General features: G+C 40.0%; 1 protein-coding gene across 3 annotated transcripts in view; it reads right to left on the bottom strand.

Moving 5' to 3' along the window:
• LOC139761188 (formin-binding protein 1-like) overlaps positions 1-14487 on the bottom strand; it is a 118286-nt gene that overhangs the window by 70892 nt on the left and 32907 nt on the right. For all 3 annotated transcript variants that reach the window (XM_071685210.1, XM_071685219.1, XM_071685229.1), the window contains exons 4-5: positions 9560-9745; positions 6813-7019 (exon numbers count right to left, since the gene is read on the bottom strand). In XM_071685210.1, the coding sequence (XP_071541311.1) occupies positions 6813-7019; positions 9560-9745 (393 nt within the window). The remainder of the gene's footprint in view (positions 1-6812; positions 7020-9559; positions 9746-14487) is intronic.

Here is a 14487-nt window from a genome sequence, read left to right as displayed (position 1 = left end):
CTTCTCATGCCACAAGCATCTTTTGCGCAAGCCATCACTGCTTCCCTAAATACATCCTATTCCTCCCCCACTCCCCTTATGTCCTTTCTTCTCACTTTTCCATTCTGTACTCATTCTCTCCTGGTATTTCCTCACACAAGTCTCCCTCTCAAGCTCACTTACTCTCACCACTCTCTTCACCCCAACATTCTCTCTTCTTTTCAGAAAGCCTCTACAAATCTTCACCTTCGCCTCCACAAGATAATGATCAGAAATCCCTCCAGTTGCACCTCTCAGCATATTAACATCCAAAAGTCTCTCTTTCGCGGCCTATCAATTAACACGTAATCCAATAACGGTCTCTGGCCATCTCTCCTACTTACATACATTTACTTATGTATATCTCTCTTTTTAAACCAGGTATTCCCAATCACCAGTTCTTTTTCAGCACATAAATCTACAAGCTCTTCACCATTTCCATTTACAACACTGAACACCCCATGTATACCAATTATTCCCTCAACTGCCACATTACTCACCTTTGCATTCAAATCACCCATCACTATAACCCTGTCTCAAGCATCAAAACTACTAACACACTCACTCAGCTGCTCCCAAAACACTTGCCTCTCATGATCTTTCTTCTCATGCCCAGGTGCATATGCACCAATAATCACCCATCTCTCTCCATCCACTTTCAGTTTTACCCATATCAATCTAGAGTTTACTTTCTTACACTCTATCACATACTCCCACCACTTCTGTTTCAGGAGTAGTGCAACTCCTTCTCTTGCTCTTGTCCTCTCACTAACCCCTGACTTTACTCCCAAGACATTCCCAAACCACTCTTCCCCTTTACCCTTGAACTTCGTTTCACTCAGAGCCAAAAGATCCAGGTTCCTTTTTCCAACATACTACCTATCTCTCCTTTTTTTCTTATCTTGGTTACATCCACACACATTTAGACATCCCAATCTGAGCCTTTGAGGAGGATGAGCACGCCCCGCGCGACTCCTTCTTCTGTTTCCCCTTTTAGAAAGTTAAAATACAAGGAGGGGAGGGTTTCCAGCCTCCCGCTTCCGTCCCCTTTAGTCGCCTTCTACGACACGTGAGGAATGCGTGGGAAGTATTCTTTCTCCCCTATCCTATCCTACTTATATCAAATATATTTGCTACCTATGAGCCCAGTTCTCCAATGAAAGACTTGGATACTCTGAAGGAGGCAAAGAAATCATCTTACAGAGTCAAACCCAAATCTCCCCTTAACACTAGGAACCATTTAGTTCTCCCTTTTAGAAATGATTTTTCTTTACTTCCCATGTTACTTAAATCCTTTCATGTAAATGTTGTCTTCAGCAACAACAATACTATAAAGAATATCTCAATCAGGAACTCACCAGAAAGTTTCCCATGGTGCATTTATAAGAGTACCATGTCTCTCTTTCACGCGCCTATCAATTAACATGTAATCCAATAACACTCTCTGGCCATCTCTCCTACTTACATACGTATACTTATGTATATCTCTCTCTTTTTAAACCAGGTATTTCCAATCACCAGTCCTTTTTCAGCACACAAATCTATAAGCTCTTCACCATTTCAATTTACAACACTGAACACCCCATGTACAACAATCATACCCTCAACTGCCACATTACTCAACTTTGCATTCAAATCACCCATTTAAACTTACCTCCCAATTAACTTGCCCTCAACCTTAATGAACCTAATAACCTTGCTCTTGTTCACATTTACTCTTAACTTTCTTCTTTCACACACTTTACCAAATTCAGTCACCAACTTCTGCAGTTTCTCACCCGAATCAGCCACCAGCACTGTATCATCAGCGAACAACAAATGACTCACTTCCCAAGCTCTCTCATCCACAACAGACTGCATACTTACTCCTCTCTCCAAATCTCTTGCATTCACCTCCCTAACAAACCCATCCATAAACATATCAAACAACCATAGAGACATCACGCACTCCTGCTGCAAACCAACATTCACCGGGAACCAATCACTTTCCTCTCTTCCTACTTGTACACATACCTTACATCCTTGGTAAAAACTTTTCACTGCTTCTGTCAACTTACCTCTCAAGCCATATACTCTTAAAACCTTCCACAAAGTATCTCTATCAACTCTATCAAAAGCCTTCTCCAGATCCATAAATGCTACATACAAATCCATTTGTTTTTCTAAGTATTTCTCACATATATTCTTCAAACTACACTGCTCTTCCCAAATCTGATGCTCTGTACATGCCTTTACCCTCCCATATAATTTCCCAGGAATGTTCAATGTTCTGTAATTTGAACACTCATCTTTATCCCCTTTGCCTTTGCACAATGGCACTATGCATGCATTCTGCCAATCCTCAGGCAATTCACTATGATCCATACATACACTGAAAATCCTTGCCAACCAAACAACCCAGTCATCCCTTTTTTCATAAATTCCACTCCAATACCATCCAAACCTGCCACCTTGCCAGCTTTCATCTTCCGCAAAGCTTTTACTACCTCTTCTCTGTTTACCAAACCATTCTCCCTCACCCTCTCACTTCGCACACCACCCCAACCAAAACACACTATATCTGCCACTCTATCGTCAAACACTTACAACAAACCTTCAAAATCCTCACTCCATCTCCTCACTTCATCACTAATTGCTATTACCTCCCCATTTGCCCATTCACTGATGTTCCCATTTGTTGTCTTGTCTTACGCACTATATTTACCTCCTTCAAAACATCTGTCTATTCTCTCTAAAATATAATGATACTCTCTCACCCCAACCCTTATTCGCCCTTCTTTTCACCTCTTGCACCTTTCTCTTGACCTCCTGCCACTTTCTTTTACACGTCTCCCAATCATTTGCACTACTTCCTTGCAAAAATCGTCCAATCGCCTCTCTCTTCTCTTTCACTATCTTACTTCATCCCATATAACTATATAAATAAAGAAAATACATCATCTTTAAGGATAGGGGAAAAAGAATACTTCCCATTATCACTGAATATAGCAACTGGCAAATGAAAGGAGAGGAAGCAAGATGCTGGACACCCTGCCCTCCTTGTATTTCAGTTTCTAATAAATCAGTGGAGAAGATGTAACCAAGAGAGAAGTGCACATACCCCTAGATGGCACATGCTGAGATGTCTTAAGTGCATGGATGTAACCAAGATGAGAGGTTTGGAATAAGTAGTATATTTGAGGAAAGGAACTTGATAATTCTATCTTTAAGAGACTATGCTAAAAGACAAGGGGTGAGAATGGTTGGGAATGCCTTACCTGATTTAAGGTCAGGGGTTAGTGCAAGGGCAAGCTAAGGAAGAGACACCACTTCTGAAGGAACAGTTGTGGAAATGCGTGAAACAGTCCAAGAAAATGAGCCCCAGAATGACATGGGTACAAATGAAACTTGATTATGAGAGGTAGGTGACTGTTTGGTGCCTGTGCACCTGGAAACAAGAAGAATGAGGAAGAGACAGAAGTGTTTATGGAAGAGCGAAGTTAGTATCAGCAATTTCAATGCAAGGAGTCAATCACTGGTGATGGGTCATTTGAATGTGAGAGTGGATGATGTTGCAATTAAAAGTATTACTGGGAGCATGGTATTATTATTATATTACTTTGCTTTGTCGCTGTCTCCCACGTTTGCGAGGTAGCGCAAGGAAACAGACGAAAGAAATGGCACAACCCACCCCCATACACAATGTACACAAACACACGCAAATATACATACCTATACATCTCAATGTACACATATATATACACACATAGACACATACATATATACCCATGCACACAATTCACACTGTCTGACCCTATTCATTCCCATCGCCACCTCGCCACACATGGAATACCATCCCCCTCCCCCCTCATGCGTGCGAGGTAGCACTAGGGAAAGACAACAAAGGCCCCATTCATTCACACTCAGTCTCCAGCTGTCACGCAATAATGCCCGAAACCACAGCTCCCTTTCCACATCCAGGCCCCACACAACTTTCCATGGTTTACCCCAGACGCTTCACATGCCCTGATTCAATCCACTGACAGCACGTCAACCCCGGTATACCACATCGATCCAATTCACTCTATTCCTTGCCCTCCTTTCACCCTCCTGCATGTTCAGGCCCCGATCACTCAAAATCTTTTTCACTCCATCTTTCCACCTCCAATTTGGTCTCCCACTTCTCGTTCCCTCCACCTCCGACACATATATCCTCTTGGTCAATCTTTCCTCACTCCTTCTCTCCATGTGCCCAAACCATTTCAAAACACCCTCTTCTGCTTTCTCAACCACGCTCTTTTTATTTCCACACATCTCTCTTACCCTTACATTACTTACTCGATCAAACCACCTCACACCACACATTGTCCTTAAACATCTCATTTCCAGCACATCCACCCTCCTGCGCACAACTCTATCCATAGCCCACGCCTCGCAACCATACAACATTGTTGGAACCACTATTCCTTCAAACATACCCATTTTTGCTTTCCGAGATAATGTTCTCGACTTCCACACATTCTTCATGGTACAGTCAGTCAGTATTATAGGTGAAAATGGTAACCAGCTTCTGGAGTTCTGAACTGAAAACAGACTAATGATTCAAAGTACCTGGTTCCTAAAGGGGGACATACATAAGCATATGCAAGCAAGTGTAGGAGATGATAGGACGGGATTACTGGGTTATCCACTAACTATCAGGTATACAAAGTAGAGGCCTTTGGATGTGAATGTGCTGAAAGGGGAAGGTGGCTGGATTTCTGATGTGAGGGTGGGAAAAATTAGTGAGCTTGGAAAAAGAGGTTTAAGTGAAGAAATATGTGGAGACTGAAAGGAGAAAGGCAAAAGGTGTGAGCAAAACTAGGGAAGTGATTGTACAAGGAAATGAAGGTATTCTGGGAAGCAGTGCTTACATGTGTGAGTGTGGCATACGGAAGGTGGGGAGGTGAGAAATGCAATGAGTGGTGGGAAAGAAAGTTCAGTTACAAGTGAAAGAAATAAAATGGGAGTATGGGAGTTACTTGCAAGTAAGGAATATGAGTAATTGGCAGATGAACAAGACAAAGTGGCAAAAGGTCAAGAGGAAGGTGCACAGGCTGAAAAAGAGAGTGAGTGAGTGTTAAGATGAGAGTATCACAGCACAGTTCAGGGAGGAAAAGATAATGATTTGGGGGAGGTGAAGAGTAAAAGAACAAAAGATCAAATCAGAGCATCAGTGAAAGGGTAATGGGTGGAAGTGGTAACAGGCAGAGATGAGGTGAAGAGGAAGAGTGAGTATTTTGAAGGTTTGGTGAATGTGTTTGACGACAGGGTGGCAGGTGTGGGATATCTTGGATGTGGAGGTATGTCAGGAGAGGGAGTCATGGCAGGAAGTTAGAAGAAAAGAGGTAGCAGTGAAAGTCTTGTCTCAGAAGTGTGGCAATGGGGCTAGAATAGATGAGACAGTAACTGAATTTAAGAAAGGGGGTGACTGTACTATTGATCTGGTTAGGATTTTCAAGTGTAAGCATCAATCACTGAATAAAGACAAAGGGTAAAAAAATGGGGAATAGGAAGAAAGAATACTTCTCATGCATCCCCTATCTTTCGTAAAAGGTGATTAAGAGTCGGGGAGGAAGCATGAGACTGGAAATCCTGTATGCCATAAGCAGCGGGAGAGGAAAGAATAAAGTGTGGATTTTTTCCTCGACAGCTCATTCTTAGAGCAAATTATTTATGAACAAATTTTCATTGTAGGAGTACTGTTGTGCATAAACAAACCAGATGCTAATAAGAATTAAAATCTGAGATGTGTTCTACAACATCCCCAATGGTAAATGAATGAGCATCTAAGGCATAAGTGTACTGTTTTATGCACTGTTACTGGGTGGTGAGGGAATGATCTAAGGCCTTAATGATAAGGCATCAGTTATTGTGCAATAACTGATTGTGACACATGACTTTTATAGTTTCTCTGAAATGAAACATCACTTTCTAGTGTTAAGTTTTGAGTGGTAGGTAATTAGTTATGTAAAAAAGGACCCATTTTATGTGGCTCCTTCAGTTTTAAGGCTGCAATGCATATGGAAAGGTAAGGAGGGGACACATTAGGGTGGGAAGCTCCTCAACGACACTACACTCCTTTCCATTCACTGATGATGATACAACCATCAAAGGTGATTTCCCACTTGCAAGAAAAATTCATAAATACCTAGAGAGGTGTACAAACATATGAACAAACAAACAACTCATCAATTTGTGCACATTCATTATTACCCCAGGACCAATTTTTATGTGAGTCCTATGCACAATATCAAAGCTATATACATTTCAGTAAGTAACGATTTAATACCAAAACAGTTAAAGGCTATCTCTTTTTATTAGTTTAAACTGCAACAGAACTTATAAAGAAATGTGATGAAAAATGACACAAGACAGTAATATCAGTATGTATATATGAGAGTTAAAAGGTCTCATTCTGTGCTTCCAAGAAGTATCTTTTTTTGATATAGCTTGTTAAAGTGGCATCACAACAACAAGTCTGAGTGCTGCCAAATTCTCCAGTACATTAAAAAGTAAAATCTCAGATTCTGAAAAAGAGATAGTGCAGACACTTAAAAAAAAAAATCACTTGTACATTCCACAAAGAATGCATGGAATGGTGTATGTGAGGGAGGCAAACAAGAACAAGGATAACTGAATACTTTTTAGTGGTAGCCACCCCCGAGGGTATGGGCTTCAGAGATATTGATAGATAGATAGATGGTTAGAAAGATAGAGGGATAGGCAGACTATCATGATCAGCAAAATCTTTTTTTTTCTGAATTCAAACTTACCTTGTTTGAGGCAAAAATACCAAAAATGCCACCACGTTTTTTTAGTTTTGATGCTGATATTGTGCCTTTAATGGTGTCCTGCCTGAGTGGTGGGTGGACGGTTGGAGTTGTATCACCATTTTGTCTTGGAGTACTAAGGTCATCAAAGGGAATATCACCAGGTGGAGTGAAACCTGATTTGTATCTTTCTATTACAACTTGGGAGTCCTGAAAGGATGGTCAAAACACTACTAAGACTGGATTCTTAGCTATTCAATAAAACAGTTTCATTACATAATAAAAATAGTATGATAATGAGTAACTACTGAACTGTCATTATCATTACCATTAATATCACAATATTATTCTCATTATGGTCTAATGACATTATATATGACAGCTACAGAGTGAAAAGACGCAGATGGTGCTGCTGTAGTTTCTAATGCTGCCTTAGTCTTATAAGAAAAGCAATTTGGCACAAAAAAATTTAAATATAAACTAACTTCACCCAAGTCATCTGATGAACAGTAATTTTTGCAGCATTACCATGTACACAAAACCTTTCTGCAGATATTGGAGCACACACACTGATGGTTGCAGGGGTTCTAAGATGAGAAAATTTTTTCCTGTACCTTCTTTGCTATGGAACAGACCTCTATAGGCTTCAAAGGATAGGCTAGGTCAACAGGATATCTAAACAGGCTGGTAAAGTTAGAGATTCAATTGATATCAACCACTGTTTCCTTAGCAAATATCAAATAGGTCAGCTGCTGTTCAACCCATCATTGCATCTGTTCAGTTTTACAGTCTACACCCTTTTTGTAAAAGTAATTACATAATTCAAAAATTTTGTTAAACATGCTAAGGAATGAAAATGAATAAGGTAATCTCTCCTGATGGTGATGATGGACTCAGCTGCATTTGGCTGTCCTTACATCATCAACGTGTGAATTTTCATAGTTACATAGCTCTCTCTGCACTGCCAGATGCAGGATGCAGGAGCAACAAAACTGCTAACACACTCACTCAGCTGCTCCCAAAACACTTGCCTCTCATGATCTTTCTTCTCATGACCAGGTGCACAGGCCCCAATAATCACCCATCTCTCTCCATCCACTTTCAGTTTTACCCATATCAATCTAGAGTTTACAGTCTTACACTCTATCACATACTCCCACAACTCCTGTTTCAGGAGTAGTGCTACTCCCTCCTTTGCTCTTGTCCTCTAACAAACCCCTGATTTTACTCCCAAAACATTCCCAAACCATTCTTCCCCTTTACCCTTGAACTTTGTTTCACTTAGAGCCAAAACATCCAGGTTCCTTTCCTCAAACATAATACCTATCTCTCCTTTTTCTTCATCTTGGTTACATCCACACACATTTAGACACCCCAATCTGAGCATTTCATATATAAAAATATTTATGTTAATTAAAAGTAATGATCAAGATACTGATAAATTACTCTACGTATCTAAATAAAGCGTTGCGTTTGGAAGAGCATATGCCAGCTCTCCACAGCAGTGAACTTGCATCTATTCATAAATCTTGAAAAGGCATGAACTTCATAAGGAATTCTGTGCATATATGTTCAAGAATTTGCTGGATTTTATGGAACTTATCACCGCCTCATACAAGTTGTTTATGGTCAATAAGGTGAATAACTTGCACGAGTTGAAGAAAGCGGTCACAAGAAATTAGCTTTCCAAAATTCATCAACTGTCCAATTGTCATAAGTTTTATTTCTCTTTACCAGTGACCTATGAATCATCACACTGAGGAAAAGATAACATCTCAACCTTGGTTGTGTTAGTCCTGTCCATTAGTCCACAGAGACGTGAAAATAGAGGAAATTTTTCTTGAAATATTAATAATATCTATTTGTTTCCTTCACAATCTTTTCCATTATGTCTCACTCAATTAACCATAGAAAAAATAAAGTGCCTTTGAACAACAATATTCTGTTCCTAAATTTGAGGAATCAAAAGTGAAGTCTTTTGGCATAAATGACATAGCATGCTAGCCCCATATAGAGCTACATGCTCAATTCCCACCATTCACACACTGTTCGTTTTGGTGGCAGCTTGTGTGGATCATGTACACCCTCACCATCTCCCCCATAGTCACTATACCTCACATCTTCACTAAATGGGCATTCATCTCATCTTATCAATACAATTAGTTGACCTAAGTCATATTCAACACAAATACCAGGATAATTACTGAGGTCAGAATGACATGTGGCAGCCTACAGTTGTTATACTGCCTCTTCAGCTATGATTAAGCACACTGACCCAAAATTTGAGAAAATGCCTATATCTTATGGTAACATATGAATAATGCCAGTTAGGTTTTGTATCACCAATATATGCCTGCCATGCTCCTGCCTGATAGTTCTGAATGCAGAAACCAAATATGTACCAACTGCAGTGAATCCTTATTCTTCCAAGAGATCACATTATGTATCAGCCACAAAGAACGGGTTTTAAGAGTTAAGAGTCCATGAGTGAAAAAAAAAGTAATTAATGAAAGTTATACACAAAGAAGTAGTTAAACTCGGAGATGATTCTCAAGACTCACATGGATATGAATATACATAAATATAAGATTAAAAAAAGATGATAAAATATGATTTTTTCCCCCTGAGACCCTCCTGGGAATACACAATACAACCATAATAGAATTACACAGGGGGATACATAATAACAAAAGCAAGCACCAGACTTACATCAACGTGATCCATACAAATGACATATCTTAAAAACTTACACTCTTCTCATCTACAGAATCTGCAGCAGACACAATTCCATCTAGACATTTGTTTATGATTGGGAAGACTGAGCGTTCAATTTCCACACTTTTTTTGAGCAGATTCTTGAAGTTATTTATTCTCCTCTCATCTAAATCCTGGAGACCTTTGAAGATGCTGGGCATCAATGTGTTATAATGGTCACCCTGCAAAAAGATTCTAGTATTAGTTATTTCAAAGATGTACGGTACTTTAACAAAAAGATTTTGCACATCTGCACAGAAGCTCTTGTATTATCACAAGTGATAAGTACAATGGGCAATGGCCACTCAAACAGATGTAATCTTTTAAGTGGTTTGAAAAGTGATACAAAACTACTTGACAGTAAAACATCTGAACAAATATAAAAGTAACAAGTGGCTGCTGAGTACATATCCAACCTAGCCTACTAATGGTTAACGTAAAGTAAAAGTGATGTTTAGAATTCATATTATCATAAACCTAACAGACAGGGGTGAGTAATTAAATTGTGGACAATACAACTGAGGTTTGGGGACTACAGAAATAATTTTTTTTCGAAGCCATACTATACGTTGAGTACTTCCTAATTTTCAAAACTATGAAAACTTTTTTTTAGGAAAATGACAGGGTATATGAAGTGGTCAAGGTAAAGCTTGGAACACTCAATATGGCTTGGCTGTGGATGGTAGGCACTGGTTTCAGTGCATTATATGACACCTGTGGTAACTGTTCTTCCTTTGTGAATTTCCTTGACCATGTGTAATTAACAATAAGCTTGAAATGCAGTTCACAACTCCCTCATCTCTCTTTGCATATACAATGTGTTGAACTTTGCTTAAAAAAATCTTAAAACATCAATGAGGGGTTCCCTACTTACAAGTTTTCATATTTCAATGATCTCCCTTTTCACAAAACCTAAATTTCAATATACCAAGTGCAGTTAAAAAGAAAATAAAAGTAAAAAAGCTTTAGTTTTAGAATATAAAGCTCAAATGTGATACAGTATACACGAAAATACAGAATTTCTGTAATAAAATATACATCACACAAGTAACACAATCAGACTTAACATACATTTCTCAAACTATACACGAGTCTGCTGCATAACATTTCACAGATACATTTCTCATACTATACACGAGTCTGCTGTATAACATTTCACAGATACATAACTTATCATTATCCCTGGGGATAGGGGATTAAGAATACTTCCCACGTATTCCCTGCGTGTCGTAGAAGGCAACTAAAAGGGGAGGGAGCGGGGGGCTGGAAATCCTCCCCTCTCTTTTTTTTTTTTTTTTTTTTTAATTTTTCCAAAAGAAGGAACAGAGGGGGCCAGGTGAGGATATTCCAAAAAAGGCCCAGTCCTCTGTTCTTAACGCTACCTCGCTAATGCGGGAAATGGCGAATAGTTTAAAAGAAATAACTTATCATACACAACCAAATTTTTGATATGCAAAGAAGCAGTCTGCAACTAAATATCATGCATATGACTATCTTGTACACCATGCACTGTGTATCATAGACTCTGCAATGAAGCATTTCTGAAGAGATTTGAATGTCTGCATAAATGGAAGGGAGAAGGAGACACAGGTGTTTGTAATGGGTGATATGAATGTGAAGGTGGGAAATGGTAATATTGGTGAGATAGTCAGTGAATGGGGATTGCCTGGAATAAATGAGAATGAAGTCATACATGCATGAAAAATAATAAAGAGAAAAATGAAAGGGTTTGACTGACTATGGGGCAGTGGATGAAAGGTTGAGAAAGGTAAATGGATGCCATAGTTGTGAGAGAATTCTTTGGATATTATGACCATTCTGCAGTTCTTGTGGAGGTGAAGATCGTTGAGAAGTCGAGGTTAGGTGTCAGGAAGAATGGATGAGGTAAAAGTGTTAGCAAGGGGAAAAATAAACCAGAAAGAATGCAAGGAAGAGTATGAAGGAAGGGTGACAGGAAGTGTCAGGTGTGAATGAGTTGAACAAAACATTTACAGAAAGACATAATCATACTTACTTGCCTTCAATCCATTCCTGGCATCACCCCACAACACAGGAAACAGCATCGCTGCCCCCTGCTTCAGAGAGGTAGTGCCAGGAAAAGACAAAAAGGCCACATTTGTTCATACTCAGTCTCTAGTTGTCATGTGTAGTGCAATGAAACTAAAGCTCCCTATCCACATCCAGGCCCCACAGAACTTTCCATGGTTTACCCCAGATGTTTCACATGCCCTGGTTCAGTCCACTGACAGCACGTCGACCAGGGTATACCACACTGTACCAATTTATTCTATTTCCTTGCATGCTTTCATCCTCCTGTATGTTCAAGCCCCAACTGCTCAATATCTTTTTCACTCCATCCTTTCATCTCCAATTTCGTCTCCCGCTTCTCCTTCTTCCCTCCACCTCTGATATATACATCCTCTTTGTCAACTTTCCTCACTCATTCTCTCCATATGTCCAAACCATTTCAACACACCCTCTTCTGCTCTCTCAACCAAACTACTTCTTATTTCCGCACATCTCTCTTACCCTTTCATTACTTACTCGATCAAACCACCTCACATCAATTATTGTCCTCAAACATTTCATTTCCAATACATCCACTCTCCACCATATAATATTGTTGGAACTACTATTTCTTCAAACGTACCCATTTTTGCTCTCCGAGACAATGTTCTCTCCTTCCACACATTCTTCATCACTCCTAAACCTTCGCCCACTCCCCCACCCTGTTACTCACTTCTGCTTCCATTTGCTGCTAAGTCCACTCCCAGATATCTAAAACACTTCACTTCCTCCAATGTCTCTCCATTCAAACTTACATCCCAATTTACTTGTCCCTCAACCCTACTGAACCTAATAACCTTACTCTTACATGTATACTAAACTTTCTCATTTCACACACTTTTCCAAAATCAGTCACCAACTTCTGCAGTTTCTTACTCGAATCAGCCACCAGAGCTGTAACATCAGTGAACAACAACTGATTCACTTCCCAGGCCCTCTCATCCACAACAGACTGCATACTCATCCCACCTCCCTAGCCACCCTATCCATAAACAAATTAAACAACCAAGGGCACATCACACACCCCTGCCACAGACTGACCTTCACTGGGAACCAATCACTCTCCTCTCTTCCTACTCCTAAAAATGCCTTACATCCTTGGTAAAAACTTTTCACTGCTTCTAGCAGCTTACCTCCAACACCAGATACTCTTTAGACCTTCCACAAAGCATCTCTATCAACTCTTAACATATGCCTTCTCCAGATTCATAAATGCTACATACAAATCCATCTGTTATTCTAGTATTTCTCACACACATTCTTCAATGCAAACACCTGATCCACACATCCTCTAGCACTTCTGAAACCACAATGCTCTTCCCCAATCTGATGCTCTTTACATGCCTTCACCCTCTCAATCAATACTCTCCCATACAATTTCCCAGGAATACTCAACAAACTTATGCCTCTGTAGCTTAAACACTCAACTTTATTCCCTTTGCCTTTGTACAATGGCACTATGCAGGCATTCTGCCAATCCTCAGATGCACTATACATGCATTCCGCCAATATTTGGGCACTTCACCATGATCACTACATACACTGAATATCCTTACCAACCAATCAACAACACAGTCTCCTCCTTAACAAATTCCACTGCAATGCCATCGAAACCCGCCGCCGTGCCAGATTCACTTCCTGCAATGCTTTCATCACCTCTTCTCTCTCAACCAAACCATTCCCCCTGACTCTCTCACTTCACACACCACCCTGCCCAAAACACCCTACACCAGCCACTCTATCATCAGGCACATTCAACAAACCTTCAAAATACTCAGTACATCTCACTTCATCACTAACTATTATTACTTTCCCCCTTGCTCCTTTCACAGATGTTCCCATTTGTTTCCTTGTCTTATGCATGATATTTACCTCCTTCCAAAACATCTTTTTATTCTCCCATAAGTTTAATGATACTCTCTCACCCCAACTCTCATTCACCCTCTTTTTCAACCCATGCACCTTCCTCTTAACCTCCTAACGCTTTCTTTTATACATCTCCCAATCATTTGCACTACTTCCTTGAAAGCATCATCCAAATGCTTCTCTTTTCTCTTTCACTAACAACCTTACTTCTTCATCCCACCACTCACTACCCTTCCTAATCTGCCCACTTCCCACCTTTCTCATGCCACATGCATCTTTTGCACATGCCATCAGTGCTTTCCTAAATATGTCTCATTCCTCACCCAGTATTTCCTCACAAAAGTTTCCTTTCCATGTTCACTTACTCTCACCACTTTCTTCTCCATAACATTCTCTCTTCTCTTTTTAAAAACCTCTACAAACCTTCATCTTCGCCTCCACAAAATAGTGATCAGACATCTCTCTAGCTATCCCTCTCAGCACATTAACATCCAAAAGTCTCTCTTTTACATGCCTGTCAAATAACACATAATCCAATAATGCCCTCTGACCATCTCTCCCGCTCACATACATATACAATCACATGCTTACCAAATGGCGTCCTAGCTTCGTCTCTTCGATGTATATCAACTGACTGTTATATTTCTCTCTTGTGTCTCCCCTGATGATGTGATTATTACACGAAAGTGCACTTGGGAACTTTTCGTGTTTCATTTTCCCCGTGGACTTATAGGAATATATATATATCTGGGAGTGGATCTGGCAGCGGATGGAACCATGGAAGCGGAAGTGGATCATAGGGTGGGGGAGGGGGCGAAAATTCTGGGAGCCTTGAAGAATGTGTGGAAGTTGAGAACATTATCTTGGAAAGCAAAAATGGGTATGTTTAAGGAATAGTGGTTCCAACAATGTTGTATGGTTGCGAGGCGTGGGCTATGGATAGAGTTGTGCGTAGGAGGATGGATGTGCTGGAAATGAGATGTTTGAGGAC

The sequence above is a fragment of the Panulirus ornatus genome, chromosome 3 (genome assembly GCF_036320965.1).
Source record: "Panulirus ornatus isolate Po-2019 chromosome 3, ASM3632096v1, whole genome shotgun sequence".
NCBI lineage: Eukaryota > Metazoa > Arthropoda > Malacostraca > Decapoda > Palinuridae > Panulirus > Panulirus ornatus.
The sequence above is the reverse complement of the archived record's forward strand: the minus strand, read 5'-3'. Positions and strand labels throughout refer to the sequence as shown.